The 18,193-nt window shown below is 40.2% G+C and overlaps 1 protein-coding gene across 2 annotated transcripts in view; it reads right to left on the bottom strand.

Moving 5' to 3' along the window:
• Positions 1 to 5,693, bottom strand: part of LOC117945213 (EGF-like repeat and discoidin I-like domain-containing protein 3) — a 114,403-nt gene extending 108,710 nt beyond the window's left edge. For both annotated transcript variants that reach the window (XM_034872564.1, XM_034872563.1), the window contains exon 1: positions 5,331 to 5,693. In XM_034872564.1, the coding sequence (XP_034728455.1) occupies positions 5,331 to 5,394 (64 nt within the window). In that variant the 5' untranslated portion in view covers positions 5,395 to 5,693. The remainder of the gene's footprint in view (positions 1 to 5,330) is intronic.
• Between the last annotated feature and the right edge of the window lie 12,500 nt (positions 5,694 to 18,193).

The raw sequence follows: 18,193 nt of genomic DNA on the forward strand, positions 1-18,193 counted from the left end.
TAATGGAATGTAAACCCATGTTTATGTTTGTATGTGACCTGAGTTTAATTAGTATTTACTCTGGCCATAGCACACATTGTGCTAAATGTATATAATTATTTTACAAAATATAAAAAAAGGTTAGAATTTGATAATAAATCAGCCACATTTCCTAGGTGCAGCAAGTAGCAAATGTATGTGAGTAAATAGAAATGTGCTATTCATCTTCTACACAGCTTATAGTACTAATTGAGTAACTGCGTAATGCTTCCAATTCGCTTTGACTTCCTGGTTTCAACACAAACAAACACACAAACACACACACAAACACACACAAACACACACAAACACACACACACACACACACACACACACACACACACACACACACACACACACACACACACACACACACACACACACACACACACACACACACACACACACACACACACACACACACACACACACACACACACACAGTGAGCCTGCTCGGTGAGCTTGCGTGTGCCTCCGAAATTTGAGTCATTAATCGTGACCCAGTGGGATTACTTAAAACCAGCATGTGGTCTCCTTAATGCTCACACTATGGCAGGATGGTCTGCTTCATGTTCTTAGCTGAAAAAGTAAAGCTCAACATGAAATGACACTACAAACGAAACATTGGTATAATCTGTTTGACTGTTTCAGAGGGCCCTTTTTTCTTTTCCTGGCACAGTCATGGCCTACATTTTGATACTGGCATTAATAGAATGCTAAGACGATCCCTGTGTTAAACCAGCCGTCATGTGAAATGCTGATTTTAGGCAATGTTAGGCATTTAACATGTCTGGGAAATATTCAGAATCAATGTTTCCAGAGTTTTGTGAATAGAAACATCAGTCTTTGATTTAAGGATTAGGGAAAAAGAGGGTAAGTCTTAAGTGAAAAGCGGGTTTTTATTTTATTTTTTTGCTGCTGATCGGTCCTTGTGTTCATTTTGTTCCTCCCTGTTCTTTTTCACTCTCAGATGTACGAATGCAGAGTTGATAGTCACCTTGAAAATCCAAAACTGGCCCTAAAGCACAGAACATCGCCAACACCGATATTTTATTCGAGCGAGACACTTATGACTAGTCAGATGATGACACAATTAGTTTCTGTCTGAAAGTTTAAACGAGTGTGTGCTCGCTCAAACAACTTATTTTACCATTGTGCTGCCCATTTTTATCTCAGGGCCATATTAAAGTTCTTTGGTAAGCACTCAGAGCAAGTCATTGTACCCTCTGTAACTGTCCCTCTAGTGCCCTTCCAATAATTCAAGCATTAAATGTAGGTAGGATAACAGAGGCTTGACTACCGCCAAGATGAATAGCTCTGTATCCATTAACTTGTCACCTTCGGAGACAAAACAACTCTGCTTTGATTATGAATGGGATAAGGGAAAATCTGCACAGCAATTAACAGCCCAATCAAGAACTGCCAGCCAAAATAAAGACAGTCTCCAATGTCACTCAAGCTACCCGAGAAGGCTCGGTGGAAAGATTGATCCCCATGTTTGGATATCTAGTGTTGCATTTCTTTGTGTGTGCGAGTTGCTTTCCAATGACTTGCTTTCATTCCATTGGTTATCATGGCGGCTGATCTGACAGAGGTGTGACCTCTCTCGACTGATTGAAGACTGTGCCATTTGGGAGTGAAGGGCAATGTAAAGGGAGGTTGCAGGTCATTCTTATTAAAAAGTCACCTGTACATCCACCATAACCTTCCATGGCCAGTAAATGTAATGAGCTTTAAGATAGATCCCTATCATTTGCATACATTTAGGGAGAGCATCTTTTATTTATATCACCAACCAAGGTTACACGCTCTGGTTTTCTATTCCACACAGGAGCAACCAGTTGACCTAGAAAGCATTTAATAAAAAATAAACTTAAAACAATTCTAATTTTAAAGTAGTCATATTTATTGTCTCCAGGGGTAAGAATGCTAATTATAAAAAAACTTTTTAGACTTTTAAAGAAAAGGCCAATAGGCCACTCTGTCTATAAAACAGTGAGAGGTGCCTGCCTGCAATGATTTACCAAAGGCTAACCCCTGATTTCCACCAACTGCAGAACAGCTGTGGATCTGCCCCGGAACAGCGGCTGAGTCAATAGGTTTTCCATTAAAGTCAATGTGTGTATTTTCACTGACTGCAGAACGGCTGTGTTCCGACTCGTCCCAGCTCCAGCGATCCGCAGCCCTCCGAGGGTACTGAAGGACAGCGGAGCATGGAGCCGACATACAGCGGAGTCAATCCACAGCCGTTCCGCAGTTGGTGGAAATCAGGGGTAACATAATATATTCAGATCGTAGATCTATCCTAAAAATATCCCTTTTAGGGATTCAAGCTTTAGTTGGAAGCATATGAATATATTCCAAGCTTGACAGGGGGGTGTTCACGGTTACGTGGAACAGTCTAAGGACTTTTGCCAGCGGGTTAGCATAGATTTCTTCTGTTGATTGCTGTCATTCATTCTTTCATTTCCTTCATAACTTCTGCTGTCTGGCAGGCAGAAAGGTTAGCCAGCCGCTGTGACGTTTGCAGACCATAAAGTCCTGGATTGGATCAATAATAAAAAAAATATTGAATACTGATTTGTTATTCAAATCAGTACATTTGGTCTAACCCTAACCCGCTTTGAAACCTCAAAACATTCAAGTCAACCCTATTAGATTGCTTGTTTTATTAGACCAACAGTCCCAAAGGCAGTCATACTTAGTTTACAAATCAGAAATAACAAATAAAATCAGCAAACAATCCCATTTCAGAAGCTTTTACGGGTGTATGTTTGTAAAAGTTGCTTAAGAAATCCTCAAAACGGTTGTTGGTTAATTTCCTGTTGTTTAAAGAATCAATTAATCAACCAATTGGCTAAGCTCTAGCCATTACTGTACTGCTGCAGCAATGAGGTTATATAATTGTAGTGATCAATACATCAAACAACTCATGACAATTATACAATACATACAGTGGCAAAATAATAATCCGACGAAAATGTAAGTGAGTGAGTCTGTGCAGTGTTGTAGGTGTCCCATGGCCCCATGATATCCCAATCTGTATTAAGTTACATCCAGCCAACAGTTTCCATCCCTCTCATTTGCAGCCAGGTCTATTGTTTATCCAAATGTACCAGATGCCATTCCTGCTAGCAAGGAAGTGGCATTCGGTCAGGTTTTAAACTGACCAAAATCAACAGTCTTTGGGCATTGGGAGCATTTAATCAGGCCAATGTAAAACAACAACCATTCTACAAATCACCATGTTTCTACATCAGCGCATTGCGTTTGACAAACTTTTTCAACTGAGTTAATCGAGTCAAATCTTTGAGCGAAATGAATAGTGACGAATAATATTAACACTAACCATGATTCAGCAATAGCAGACAATCCCATTGCCCGTCCAGATGGCTGTCCATTTGCCTAAATGGCTCTAATTGTGCAGCCATTACAACAACACAGAGACAAAAAATTAAGATGCAAAAAGTTCATTAAACTGACTTTTTAAATGAGCACAAAAGCATCTAACATACGGAGGAGAACCCAGTGGTGCAGTCATGGGTTTTGTCCAGGCGGACAGGCCGAATCCCAAACAATGAGCCAGCACCAGCAACCAAGTAGAAGAAGTGATGTATTGCACATTGACTTGGAACAATGCCGTCTGTTTTCACGTAAGGCAAATGTTTCTATCCCATCAATTTCTTTCAGTGGACAGACGCACCCTCTGACATCCTCAATAGAGTGCTTGTTAGCAGCTGTCTCTGAGGACAACTGCTATATTTGAGCAACAATGAAAAGGTAATAGTGTAGCTTTTGTACAATACAAAAAGATTTTCTAATCATAACAATGCTTTCTGTATGATGGGAAGTTTTAATAATGTTGGACCTTTGGAGCCCTGTCTAGTGAAAAACAAACATCCCTGAGCAGTTATGTTGCTAAAATAGCAGCCAGGGCGACCGAGGATGGTTGTTAGGATGCTCGCACAGAGATCAAATGCTGTTAACAGCCTCTATCCACCTCCATCTGCTCTTCAAACCGGCACCTCGTTGTGAATTAGGTTACAGCTGTACTTAGTTTGGATACAGATGGACAAAAATCCCTTTACAATAGCACATATTTAACCGGGATATGATTAATTGAGGGACAAGTTCAGGGTGTATTTTTAAATCACTGAGCCTTTAAACAAGTCAACCCCCCGCACCACAGCTCCGTTTTCCCTCTGCATCCATTACGCCAGCCTACCAGGGAGTATTATGTCTTGTAGCAGCTGAGTCTGAGTTGACACTGCGAGGCTTAGGGAGCACTGAGCTTAAGGCACACTCCTGGTGTTCAGACTCTGGGACTCCTGAGGCAAGCATGTTGCTAAATGAATAGAGATAGGATGGATGGATGGGATAGGACGCATGACCCACTTCTATAAGGGCTACACTGCTTTCTTCTCACAAATCACACAGGTACTGTTCTGCACTGTTCATGGGAAAATATACAGCTGGCAAAAGCTAAAATATTCCATAACCAGAAACTGGAGGGGCAAAGGGGGGGGGGTGAAGGGATTGGAATGCTGATCCAGTGTGGCAGGTGAATCTATAACCTTTAACAATCTGTTCTCTAGGCTACATTGGGCACTCTGACTGTCTTTGGTAAGACTCTAAATTTAACTTTCAATCCACAACTGATCTTCCCTTAGTGCATCCTTGTCAATAATGTTGCCTTGATGCAACTAACACAGGAGGCTCTCTAGTATATCTCCTCTAACTGATAGCATCTGGGTCTGTCTAAAGCCCACATTAGAGAAATCTTTCCATTTATCTTTTTTTTTCTAAATTCAGTTTGTTAAAGAGGGAACGTGACGTACCTACTACCAGGGGCTAATCGAAGATTATTTACTGCAAGGGCGAACAAAATACTAGAGCAGTCACATTTCTACCTTAATATGTGCACGCCTGCTTTGGCCCCTTATGGCACGGATAAACACAAATCAATCATCTGTTTAATGAACTCAAACAAGTGTCCTTAAAAGGCAAGTAAACCAATTAATTTGCGAGTCGTGCACATATTACAAGCGGTAGTTTTCTGTTGCCAAGCCGTGCCTAAATAGGCTTCTCGTATTCCGCAAACAATAAACGCACAGTGCATTTTGCTCAGCTTTTTATGCGGACGTCCCCCTTTTTTACTAATGAAGTATCTCGGTCTCTTCCAATGTGTGAAGATGCCCCGATCGCCGGTGATCAGTTTGAGGTACTCCCACGCTAAAGGGCTGGACGTGTAAAAAAAGAAAAAGAAAAATGTTTTTAACAACGACATGACAGCCAGACACTTTTCCACTCACCTTCCACATGCTGCGGGACAGCGGCGCCCAGACACAGGGCGATGGACAGGAGTAGCGGTCCCATCCTCTCACAATAAACACGTCTGACTTCCAAGGCTACAGAGCTGTGGTATATAAAGAAATCACGGACCAGTAGCCAAAAGTTGTGCCTCCTTTGCTATCGCTGGGCTGTTGTGATATGTCCTCTCAGGTAAAGTCCTCCTCTGTGACAAAGTCGGCAGAGAGACGAACTCACCACCTGGATGTCTGCTCGTGCAGGGACAAGTGAAGTGTGTCTGCCGGGTGTCCCTCTGCTGCTGCCTCCGCCGCTCCTACCGCAGTGGTGCGATGTAGTGTAGAGAGCGCCGCTCGCGCTCAATGCTCCCGGACAACTGATGTAAAGCCTCCCGGAGTTACCTAAATACTCGCTTCCGGACCACACTTCCAAAATAAAAGATTGCTATTAGAATGAATTATTTTTAATTAAAAAAACAAAACACTGCATTTGATTCCTAGTAGGCTAATACAAAAAAGATGTAATATGTTTTACGGGCATAATTGTATTTTCTTTTGTATCTGCTAAAAAGCAAGGCTTTAAGCTGCATGCTTCAAGATGATGTTTCGCTAAAAAGCTTATTTAATAGCCTATATTTTAATTAGGCATGCCATGTAGCCTATACTTCATAACTTAATTCCATTAAAAAAAAATAATAATTAAGCTTTTGTTTTAAAAAGGTACATTAGCTTAACATCCCGGTTAAGCGGTGCAAGCTTAACATGGTTTGAGGACAGCCCGTTTAGCTCACCGGAGGATGTTCGCTTCACGGTCGGTCACAGTAAACCGACTGGGGCGCTGTCTCGCTGATGGAGACAACTCGTCCCCCTCCCTCCTCCACCTCGCCTCCTCTTGAAGAGCACTTCCAAAAAGTCGGAGGGGTTCGGACTTTTAATCGTTTATAATCGGACTCCTTTGCCTTTCCTTGACCTTTTTTATTTCACTCCAGTCCACATCTCTGGAAAGCCTTGTTGAGGTTTAAGGTGTCTACTTTAAACTAGCATCTCCACCCAAAGTCAGGCAATTCTCCAATGCCAGTAAGAAAATTAATTAAATAAAATAGTTAATACAATGAGCTGCTGAACAAAAGTTAGACCTTGCCTACTTATGAACAACATTCATAAATATATTAATTTGTGAGCTAGGTCTTTTTTACATTAACTACCCCTTGTCTATGTATCATAAAAGTGTCTGTTGTTCCTGAAAAACGACATATATTTAAAGTGACGATATGCGATGGTCACTGAAACATACTGTAACAACATGCAGGTAACTCTGATTTTAAGGACATGCAAGGTAAAGCGTGTGCCCATACTGCAACATGCTTATTGGGACTCAATAAATGACCCGTGGCACCAACATAGACAGTATCACGTTGTAGAGTTTAGCCCATGAAATGCTCTACAGTGGTGCTGCAGACCTTGCTGTTCCAGTTGAAAAGTCCCTTCAGTTACTAAGTGAAATGGCAAATGATCTGATCATCTTACTGAAAGGTTGATCTTAATGACCAGTTAAGTCTATCCATCCAGTCAGGCACCACTGACGAGGCACAGATAAAACCAGAATGTAAACTGCTGTAGAGGTATACTATCTCCCTCAGCTGTGGCATTTTCAAAATGAAATCATTTTGTACTTGTTGCCATGTGTGGTATTTCAGCCACCACTGATTGGATTTTGATGAAACTTAAGGGGAAATTAATCTGACAATTGCACTTTTGCATTTTCAAATTTACAATGATTACCGCATGGTGGGGACTATAATTAAAGGTCAAATTGAGTGGTTTTTTTTTTGCAATGACTCTTTGCATGTACGTATATGTAATCCATGTTAACTGTTAGGTATAATTATGACCAGAGATTTTAAAGTTTTCACTGAGTTGTTCAGAACAATGTTCTCCTCAGTTGACATTTACTGTAGGTCAGTAATTGGTCGTTAGGGAGAATGCATCATTTTTAAAGGACACCATGCATTCTGTGTCATACTATACTTCAGTTTCTATTTCCACACATTTTAGAGGGGAATTTTCCACAACTGAAGAAAGAGCAGAACAAGGCTCAGACTTTAAGCTGATGTCATCACCCAACATCGCATAGTTATCAGCCTGCCCTTGAGGTGTTGCTGAGCTTCTTGTCATGAATCATGAAAGATATCAAGTGTCTTATGGTTTAATGCAGATAGAGACCTATGACTGTATGCACTTGGTCAAGACCTATAAATCATTTGCAATTCCAACATTAAAGTCTGCTACCATCTTAATGAGACACTGTCCTCTAGTCCTATACGATCGCAGCCCCTTCCATTGTTTCAGGTTTCCGGGCTCTGTCTCCATAGCAGATCATCCTTCATGGAAAATGTGACCCCTTTAGTATCCCTATTATCACTAAGGAGGATTATTAATGAGAAGAAAAAAACAACTGTGGACTGAACTGTATGTTAAACAGAATTGGTTACAACTTAGAGGTCAACTGAGTGTATTCAATGCTAATCCTGCATATCAAGACATCAATATAATGGTGTTATTTTAGCGGCATTACTCTTTGTTTGGAGTTGGATTAGGAATTTACTCTTTAAATCAGATCAACATGCAAGTGTGCAGTTACAACAATGAAACGGACACAAAAGTCCTCATTAGGCTTTAGTTTCATGTATGCCAGAGAGTGAGAGGGAAAAATCAAACAGAGATGATCTGAGAGGATTCACACAGGCTTGCTGGTAAAGCTGCATGCTAAATACAAGCCCCTTGACCTCCTCCCAGTCTCCGCTGCCAACCTACACAATGAACACAGCTCCACGACTGCATCCTGTAAATCCTTCACACTAGTGAATCTAAACCTCGCCACAGCCAGTCCTTCTTGGAACTCAACTGGTCTTGTCTCCTTTGCCCTTGTCGGCAGTCTGAGCTCAGAGTAGTGAATCCTCTTCAGCTCACATCCATCCTCATTTAGACCATGGGGACCCATTTAGGACGAGCAACGGGCTGGAAAACACGGTGACCTTCTCATATTTTACTCATTTACTGCTGTTTTTATTTTCAGCCACTAAAAACGGGCACCATGTTTTTATTTCTAGCCAAAGTTACAGAGTTGGAGAGGAGAGGCTACAATGTCTCGTCCAGCAATAATCCACACGCTGAAGGGGACAGAGATTTTATCCTTTCATCCAAATGGACAGAGGGGCTTAAGAACCTTTGCGATGCAGAAGTAATCTGAAATTGAAACTTAATGGGCAAAGAATCTATGAATTTAGACCGAGAATGTACTAATGGCACGAGGCTTTATTATCTACCTTGCCCTCAGCATTTTCATAACCACAGTTTTAATGAGGTTAACCTCTTTAAAACAGTGGATAAGGGGATAATCACTTTTTTCTTCCTCGCCTGTTCCTATCAGCATGCTCCCTCTCCTTTCTCATTCCCTATGTCTCACACAGGGGGAGAAGAGGTTTTTCATATCCACTCGCTCCCTCTCTCATCTCCCATGTCTCCAGGTTCTCGTGCTCTCCTTCCCAATCAGTCTGCTTGAGTCGTGTTCAAGGCCTGCCTCTTTCTGTCTGCACTCGCCACAAAGACAGTCTAACAAAGGCCTAAGGCAGAGAAAGAGAGAACGAGAGACAGCAGAGGGAAAGAGGTGGTGGTTAGACGGGAGGGGAGGGAGGCACAGAGCAGGATGGAAAAACAGAGAGATAGTAAAGGAGATGGATGAAGAAAGTGGGAGAGACAGAGGGAGCGAGGAGCAGATTGAGACAGTAAGGAAGGCAAGCAACACTAAATTAGATGCTCTTGGAGAAGAGACAGTGTATTAATTCCAAAGAGAATATTGCATTGTATCTTCCCCTCCTCTCTCAGCATTGGGACACAGAGCAGAGTTATGTGTCCCCCAGCAGGCTTTCCTATTTCTTTCCCCTCTCTTCTGTCAGTCCCAGGCCATTGATACAACGGCATCAGCTCATACTTTCCCTCGGTTTGTCATTCTACTTACTATTATTAGGCTATACTTTTCGTCTGCATCAAATGAACTGAGTGTCAGCAACTGAAAATGCAAAGGAAATTATTATAAGCTATAATTGTCATGTTCAATATAAAACTACTTTGACAAGTTGAGCATTTTGTTATTGAAAATCAGACAAATTGTAGACAGACAAAACTGCTATAATAGCACCGGATATTTCAAAAACACAAAGTGTCAAGATACTGCACTCACATCAAAAGTATTCCTATTTTTTGTACTTTTACAATGTCATCCATTGCTTTCAGTTTTACAGTAAATGAATCATAATGCATTGCCTGACAAGGAACATTTTCCTTAACTCTCCCCCACTGCGTGACCATTTCAACGATTATCTGCCACTGTGCACGCCACCCATCTGTTTCCACTATGAATACGTTCAAGACAGAAATCCGGTGGTTGCCTAAAACATTGGCCTGAGCCCCCACATCCACAAACCTGCATTTTGTATTTAAACTATGGTTGGAAATCATAATATTTGGCTGGGTTTGCTGAGTAGTCAGCTATGCTCTGCTGAAGTTCCACTTGAGAGCGTTTTTGTCAGTTTGTGCTGAATGCATAATAGAGTTTTATATATATATATATATATATATATATATATATATATATATATATATATATATATATATATATATATATAGGGTTCTACTGACTGATTGACATGCATTTTCACACTATTGTAAACTTTACTTCATAGCTGCTTAAATAGCTGGTGCTCTGAGTCATGATTAGACATCTCTGTTATAATTTACAATCTCTTAGAACCGACTTATTGCATAGTGTGTAAGTGATACATCTTTAATTCAGTTCAGTTCAGTATCATTCAGTGTCTGAAAATAATTTCATTTCAGGAAAGCATCACTGGAATAGCTGAAGATACTGATAATACAATATTTAGGATGCAAAACCATGTCTTAATTCTTTGTCTGGCTCAGCAAGGCTCCTTTTAACATAACTCCCTCAGATTCCTCAAACCAGGAGGACTCAGAAGGATGTTATCTTAAGAGACTCAGATTTCTTGCTTGACTTTAAAAAGCTTTTAATTACAGACAGCTTTGTTTATTCAAATGTTCAGGATTCAGTTTGGATTATAGTTTGTTTAAAGGTATGCCTGAAGTCTTAACAAATTCAGATTCTGTTCATGTTATATAAATGCTGAGATCAAGGATAGATTTTTACCAGCTTCCCCTCTCGGATCGAGCAAATATTTTCTTTACTGGCTGAGGCTTGGGACTTAAGAACAATTTATAGAGATGACACTCAGCCCTTTACTGAGGACTTCATTTCCAAGCCTGTGTAAGCGCACACTGCAATCATGACTCACACAACTGCAACCACTGTTATACTTTGATTCAAACATAAAAAACAGACAATGGTGAGAAGAACACAAACGCATGGTCACACTGAGGAGTGGTTCTTTAAGTCTCTGACTTTGATCTTCTTTCCCAAAACCATTGCAACTCATTTTTCGACACCACAGCGCTACATATCAACAAAGGCAAATAGCTTTGAAGGACTACATTTCTTGCACAAAGATCAATATGCTGTTCACCTGCATGAGACAGCAGGATTTATAATGTGAATTATGAGGAAGCCTTCCCATCCACCTCCTCCACCACCCTGATCATCAAAGACTTGAGTAAACACATAACAACCACAGCCCATTCTATCGTCCTGTCTCTCAATTGCAGTTGTTAACGGCAAAATGGCCACTAAAAGCTATAACATAGACCAAGAGGAGTCTAGTGATTACACGGGTAACCTTGTTATCTCGAGTAAGTTAATTGGAAATTGTTTTGTTTAATTATACAGAGTTATTTAGCACTGTTCTACTTAATGGATCCATATCCATAACCATGGATATCCATAACATACAGTAATGTTATATTTATTTGATAGAAAGGCCAGTTTTTTAAATGGCATGTCTGTATATTATGTTATGAAACAGGAAAAGAAATGCAGATAATGTTAAGGTAATGTAGAGATTCCTGATCAGTATCTTTTCAGACAACAGCGATCAAAGGCAGTATTTTTTTCAGTATCAGCAGTGAATCTTGTTTGAAGTCTGCTTTTAAGCAATAAGCAGTCGGAGCTGGCCCGTTTGCCCTCTGCATTAACCTCAGTCTAGACAAACCTCTTAAAATCTATTCAGCTTAAACCAGAGATATCTGGAAAAAATTAAATTAAAATGGGCTTTGATTTGGATGTTTCTTAATTTAAGAGTTCTTAAGAGTTTTGCTGTAAAGCCTGTGTCTCAAGCTCATCGACACGTGGCTGACTCCCTTCTCTTTGAAGAGCAAGGGCACACTTTTAGCCTAAGCAATAGAATCAGTCAAGGGAATCGTTGGTCTGTGCTACAATTGTATCAGTGACAGTATGTGAGGGATAATAGTAAGGGGCTACAGGTAAGGAGACATCATGCGTCATTGAACTTTTAAACAACCATTTACTGAGGCTACTTAACGCCTCTGTTCCAGTGAAACCATAGAAAGTACTTACTGAAACCCAGAGGGTCTCCCATGTTATCAAGCTGCACACACAAGGCGTTTGGGAATCACATGAATGTGTATGTGTGTGTTTATTGCTTTTTGCTAAAGCATGTGGGTGGATTATTTGCTTGTGATTGTGTGTGTAGTATTTAGTGTCATAAAAAAAGTCATATAGACAACAAACAAACGTTGGGTTTTATAGCAGTCTAGAGTAGTAAAATAAACGTTAAATAATGCCTAAACTATCCATTTTACACGGTGGTAAACTACTTAAACAATCTATTAAAAGTTCATTTATACATGTCTCATCTATTGATCTCATATAAAACCTTTTCTGAGTTGTTTGAATCAAATTAAGATCAAAGTAAGAGTAAGCAGTATGTGATAGACCCAGTGCTGTATAAAATAATTCAATTGTTTTCTATTGCCAGGAGCCAGCTAACTTTTACCCCTTTTCCACTGGCCTAAAAACAAACTTATACTCACTAACATCTGGCTTTTTGACTACACTGCGAAAGGTTACAATCAGCATTCACTCCCGGGAGAAATGAGCAGGAGGCTTGAGTGTTTATCACCTCAGCTCCGATCAGGCGGGACACCTGGGAAGACATGCTATTTTTTAAGCGAGATGCTGTGAGGCATTGCCTCTGTCCGTAACTTTTGTCATCTCTTGTCAATGTTTCTTGCCTTGGGCTTTCTTTGTGTTGGGATTCTAAACTCCGGTGGATTTCTGAGGACTATGGTTAACTGCTCCTCAGATCTCTGCAGGGTAAATCCAGACAGCTAGCTAGACTATCCTGTCCAATCTGAGTTTTCTGTTGCACAACTAAAACACGTTTTGAACGTTCATGTTTTGCCATAACAAGTCCCTTCCTGAGGCTATTTTGTAGCAGCGCCTTTGCTCCGTATGGTGCTTCGCGCCACCCATGATGATTGTGATTGGTTTAAAGAAATGCCAATAAAGAAGAGCATGTCTTCTCCCAACCGTTTGCCGCAGCGCTGTGGAGGAAGGTCTGAATATGCAAGATTAGCTTAGCATAGACTGAAAACCAGCTTGGCAACTGGTCCAGACCACTACATTATTAGAAGGAATGGGAAAACCTTGTTGGTATCTATTTATTTACTCTAAAGTGCAAACAACATTAGACATTATCCCAAAATGAAATCCCACTTTATTTTATTTTCAGCTACTGAAAGGGTTTTATCATACTATTCTCAAATGATTTCTCAGGGACTCCAACACTGAAAACACACTGTAGTTGGAGGTAATGAGCGAGTTGCCTCATGGCTCTTTTCTGCCAAAAATAAAAAGAATACCTGGGTTTGGTCTGTGGAACTTCAGTCATTTATTTCAAATGATATCGAAAACATTTGACTCAGAGTATGAGTGAATCTTTCTCTATGCCCCTGAGCAGTCATACAGCAGTTTTCCCCCCCTACAGCCCAGACACGATGTTGATGATACATCTTAAGCCAAAGCACATACAGTCAATCCGTGGGTGGAAAAGGGAGGAGATGAAAGAGAAAAACAAGAGGTGACACCTTACATCAAGCATCCATTTATGGGAAGTAAACAACAGCAACGCAGTGTTTACTTGCCATGTGTGAAAACTTTATTTTTCTGAGATGACTTTTTGAGTAATTTCAGGAACATGTTCACAAACTGTAATAACATTTTAATTTTATAGTTCAGGTATTTGTTCAGTTCAGATGAACTTATTCTTACAGTACATTAGGTGCTCAACATTTGAGCAAACTATATTATTGATTGAGTACATTATTTATTCATGGAATAAGATACAAACAAAGCTATGATGAAAAGTCAAGTTTTGAAAACTAGAACTGACAGCAGAAGAAAAAGCTTATAGCAGAGAACAATCCAAGGTTGTTTTCTGTTTTGATATGCATACCAAACTAAGGACCTCATTTATGAAGGAAACAAGTGTATGGGCATGTTCGACAATCCAATGCCCTTATGTTAGAATGCTACAGAAACATTCTCTCAACTGGTATTGATAGAGAACAGTGCCCTGGAGACCATGTCCTTGAAAAGCTGCCTCTTCCTGATAGAGTAGATAATCAAGCAGAACAGAAATATGTTTGTATTTTTTTATTTAATATTTAATCCTAGCCAAACACTTTTGGTTGAAACCATTAGAACAATGCAATGTCCTGACATCATACAATCTACAAGTTTATTCATAGAGACAGTAGGCAGGTAGATGTTAAGGATTATTCCCTGCATTTATATTGACTGCCTTGGCAAAAACTATTAAATGATCAATAATTTAAGCAGAGCCTAGGATGGCCACTGCCATGAAAGAACCATTGACCCCTGGGTCACGATCAATAAATGGATCCTGCTTGCAGATACTGCCCCCCCTCTCTCTCGAGATTCTTCCACCATCACATGGTCTGAGGCTCAATTCTGCAATATGATCGCTGCCAATGAATGTTTGTGTCCATTCTCAGCCGGCCTGGCATTTAACAGTAATGTTTATGCACCCCCATTGGAATATGTAAATAATTCAGAGGTTATGCAAGGGATTGTTTTGGCTCTCTTTCTCTCTGCTATGCAAAGGAGGATTTTCAATGTTCTCATCCTTTCCTTACAAAGCATACACTTGACATTTTTCCATTCCAATTCAAGAGTCATATTTGAGCAGCGTAAGCTTTTCGAAATGTGTTTCTTTTCCCCTTAGAGATCCGTAAAACAGCTATGGGAACTGCGGACATTGTGGGGTACTGGTAATTAGCACACTGCTAGTGGAAGTGGAGCTGGTGATACAAAATCCGCTTTTCCTATAGGAGATAAGGAGAAGGAGGATTTTGGGGCGATCAGGAGAATTTGCAATACAAGGAATTATTTATTATTGTAATGCATCTGGACACAGTTCAGTTAGGCTTAGCCCAGTATTGCAGTAAAAGGTCAAACATAGAGACAAACTGCTGTTGAATATCAGCTAACATGACTATATACATTATTTACAGAAGACAGCAGTTGTACAATTTTGACATGGTAGTAATTTAAAATAACTTATTTGCACTTTCAAACTCTTACTAAATAAAGATGTCACTGAGTTAAGACTCCAGTGGTACTGAAATGAGGCACCAAAATGAGGCAATGAAATCAACGTTGCTTTTCGGTCCGGTAGATACCGGTTGTTCAGGCACCAGTGCCAATTAAGCACGGTGTTTAGTTACCCAACCCTAGCAGTTGACTTCATTCCTCAAGTCAACCTTAATCGAACAAACACGGGGGACAGTGGACAGTGTAGTCCCCATTTGAAGACCTGGAAGCCACAGATGACATACTCCTCTTGTCAAATTCACAAATACAATCCACAACCTTGCCATAATTGCAGCATTTGCAGGATTCTTTATGGAACCAAAAAACAAACCAAACCATTAACCTGGACGAAAAGGCGGACATATTTACATACCTGGAAAGCGTTGTTGGGAAGGACGCAGGCAGTGACAAAGACATACAAGCAAGAACAGGGAAGGTAAGATCATCTGTCTTAATACGGAGACTAATACGGAGTTCAAAACACATCTCCACAAAAAATGGAATCTGCATCTTCAACTCAAATGTCAAATCAGTTTTATTTCAAGGAGCAGAAACATGGAGAACTACAAAAGCAACAAGCAATCAACTTAAAACCTTTAAAGCCTGTCTTGTCGTGCTGGAGGGTAAGCCTCAGGGTAAGCCCAATCCAGAACCATTTGCTACGTCTTTCAATTGGTTCTTGTTTGGTGATTTTCTAGAGCTCTTTGTTAGTTATTGTGTTTGGCAGGTAGATTCCCAGGATGTTTCATAATGGAATCCACTAGGGAAAAGAAAACAGGAAAACCCAAGAACAACTGAGGTCTGTGGAGGCAGAACTCAAGCAAATGACACAAGGAAGCAGAGGACACCATCCAACTCTGAATCAGCTGGAGAAAGTTCATCTATGGCATATGCTCCCCAAAGAGCAAAGTGGGTTACATGAAATGACTGAATCAAAAGTGCTCCAACAGTATCGCAGAACCTAAGAAGGGAAAAGGTCTCTCCTGAGTCCCCACTACCATCGCTCACATAGGTCTTCATAGAAAACGTGGATCTCAGTGGGTGTAGAGTATGTGAGATAAGCAGACAAATGCATTTCTGTAGTCTTGTTCTGCATCTTGACCAGAGTATCTAACATATGTGTTGCAGTATATCTCCACATTAGGTCTGCACGATTGTGGCCAAAATGATAATCACGATTATTTTGATCAAAATTTTGATCACGATTAGTCTCTTGACTATTTGTTGATTTGAACCAAAACAAATTTTATCGCCACATAGGCTATTTATAACTGCGAGAAGGAGTGTGATGGACGCTACTTACAGAGAGGCGGCTGACTCATTATGAATGGTTCCAGCACGGGTCGAATGGCGGGTACACACGTTGTGTGTATGAAACGTCTGTATTGTCACTGCGCTGCATTTTTATGAACTATGATATTCTGGCCATTGGTCAAATCTTTGGCCCAGGTCCAGCAGCTTCATCTCACACGCTATTACTCTACAAACTGAAGTTAGTTTCATTCAATAACTTCTTCTGTGTTCTTCGCGGGGGGGGTTTGCCTCTCATGCTTAACAATGTACAGCTTTGTTAATAACAATTAAAACTGTAGACAAATGTGTGTGGACCGGTGCTGTGTGGCAGGGCTGCGCGGAGAGTAAGACGAGAGAGAGTAGAGGAGAGATCCAACACAGACATGGCTTTACAGAAGAAATGGGTCATGTAACGCAAAATTAAACCATATCCATATAAACAGCATTGCAGCGGATGCGAGGACATTGGCACCTGTGCGTCCTAGAGGAGCTAACAGCTAACAGACACTACTAGCACCGAGTAGCCCTGGTCACTGCTGTTGTCTGAAAAAACAACAGACGGGACAAAATGTTGCGTTTACTGGTAAACTGGTAAACCTTGAGATCGACGTATAACCGACTGCTATCTGTTGAGTTTTCCTCACATTACTCTGTCCTCTGGGACTGTCTACATCTTGAAACTAAGCTGCGCGGTGCAGGGAACTACTCTGGCTGGGTCATGAGCAGAGAGGTGTTTAAGGAGCGGTAGATTGGCTTTGCAAAAAAACTCTGCGTTGTATGAAATGACGCTTTAAAAAGAAAAATTGCTCGATTACGCAAATTTTATCGTGGGAAGTCAAAATCGTGATTGTGATTAAAATTCAATTAATTGTGCACCCCTACTCCACATGGTTGATATTTACAACTGTCATCAGTTAGAAACACAAATACACATACTGTACGCAAGTAGCAAATCTTTTCATGTCAGTTCTAGGTCAACAAATGATCAGGGAGACAAATAAAGTGCTTTGAGCTGAATCTGAAGTCAAGAGAACATCTATCAAACCAAGGCCTAAATAATAAACTCATAACTCAGTATGTTTCCGTAATAAGACGGTGTGCCTCTTAAATGGAAACCCTACAAAGAAACCAAGTAACATTGAATACATTAAAGTACCAAAGTGCCAGTTTTATCCGAGTAGAATATTTTCATTTCAATATATATTCTGTTATTAATTTCATGGCCAAATCAGAAACCACAAAAACCCTGAATAGGCCAATGTCATCGCAAAGCAGAACCCATGATTTTAAGAAACAACAAAATTGATTAAATTTTGAAATCGACTCACATTTTATACTTTTAAACTAAAATGAAATGCAATGTACTATCCAATCACAAGTCTGGGGTAGAGAGTGCATGAGTGTACAAGACTTAGTTTCAGGTTACATATTTTAAAGATAAAATCATCTGTCAATCTGAGACCTTCCATTTGGTTTGCACCTCCAGGCCCCAATCCTAAGATTATGATAAGATGTTATATCTTTCTGTATGAAACACCCAAAGTCAGTTCAGTTCAACTTCTTGCCAAATTTCAATACAATTCTACTCTGTAATCAGGTCAAGACGCATTACAAACAGTTCTGGCACAGGATTCAAACCTTTGCAGCCATGAAAAGGACTTACAAGTAGGAAGTCAGGGAGGGCTCCTTGTTTTTGCGTTCCCCCACATGGAAGACTAACTATTTAATACAGCATATTATTGCAATATGGGCATAGTTTTCTGTTTTACCAGTTGTTGATGATGTGGTAGATAAAAAAGTCAAATGCAATAAACTACAGAGAAAGACGTGGAATTGTACTATATGTTCTGCTTTTCATGATGTCACACAAATAAAAGCATGCATTTTATTCCTCTTTGTGTCCTTGTTGGCTTTTCTTTTTTGGGGCAAACCTGAAAAAGAATTCAGTTGAACTAGAACCAAAGTGAACAGA

The sequence above is a fragment of the Etheostoma cragini genome, chromosome 5 (genome assembly GCF_013103735.1).
Source record: "Etheostoma cragini isolate CJK2018 chromosome 5, CSU_Ecrag_1.0, whole genome shotgun sequence".
NCBI classification, from domain to species: Eukaryota; Metazoa; Chordata; class Actinopteri; order Perciformes; family Percidae; genus Etheostoma; species Etheostoma cragini.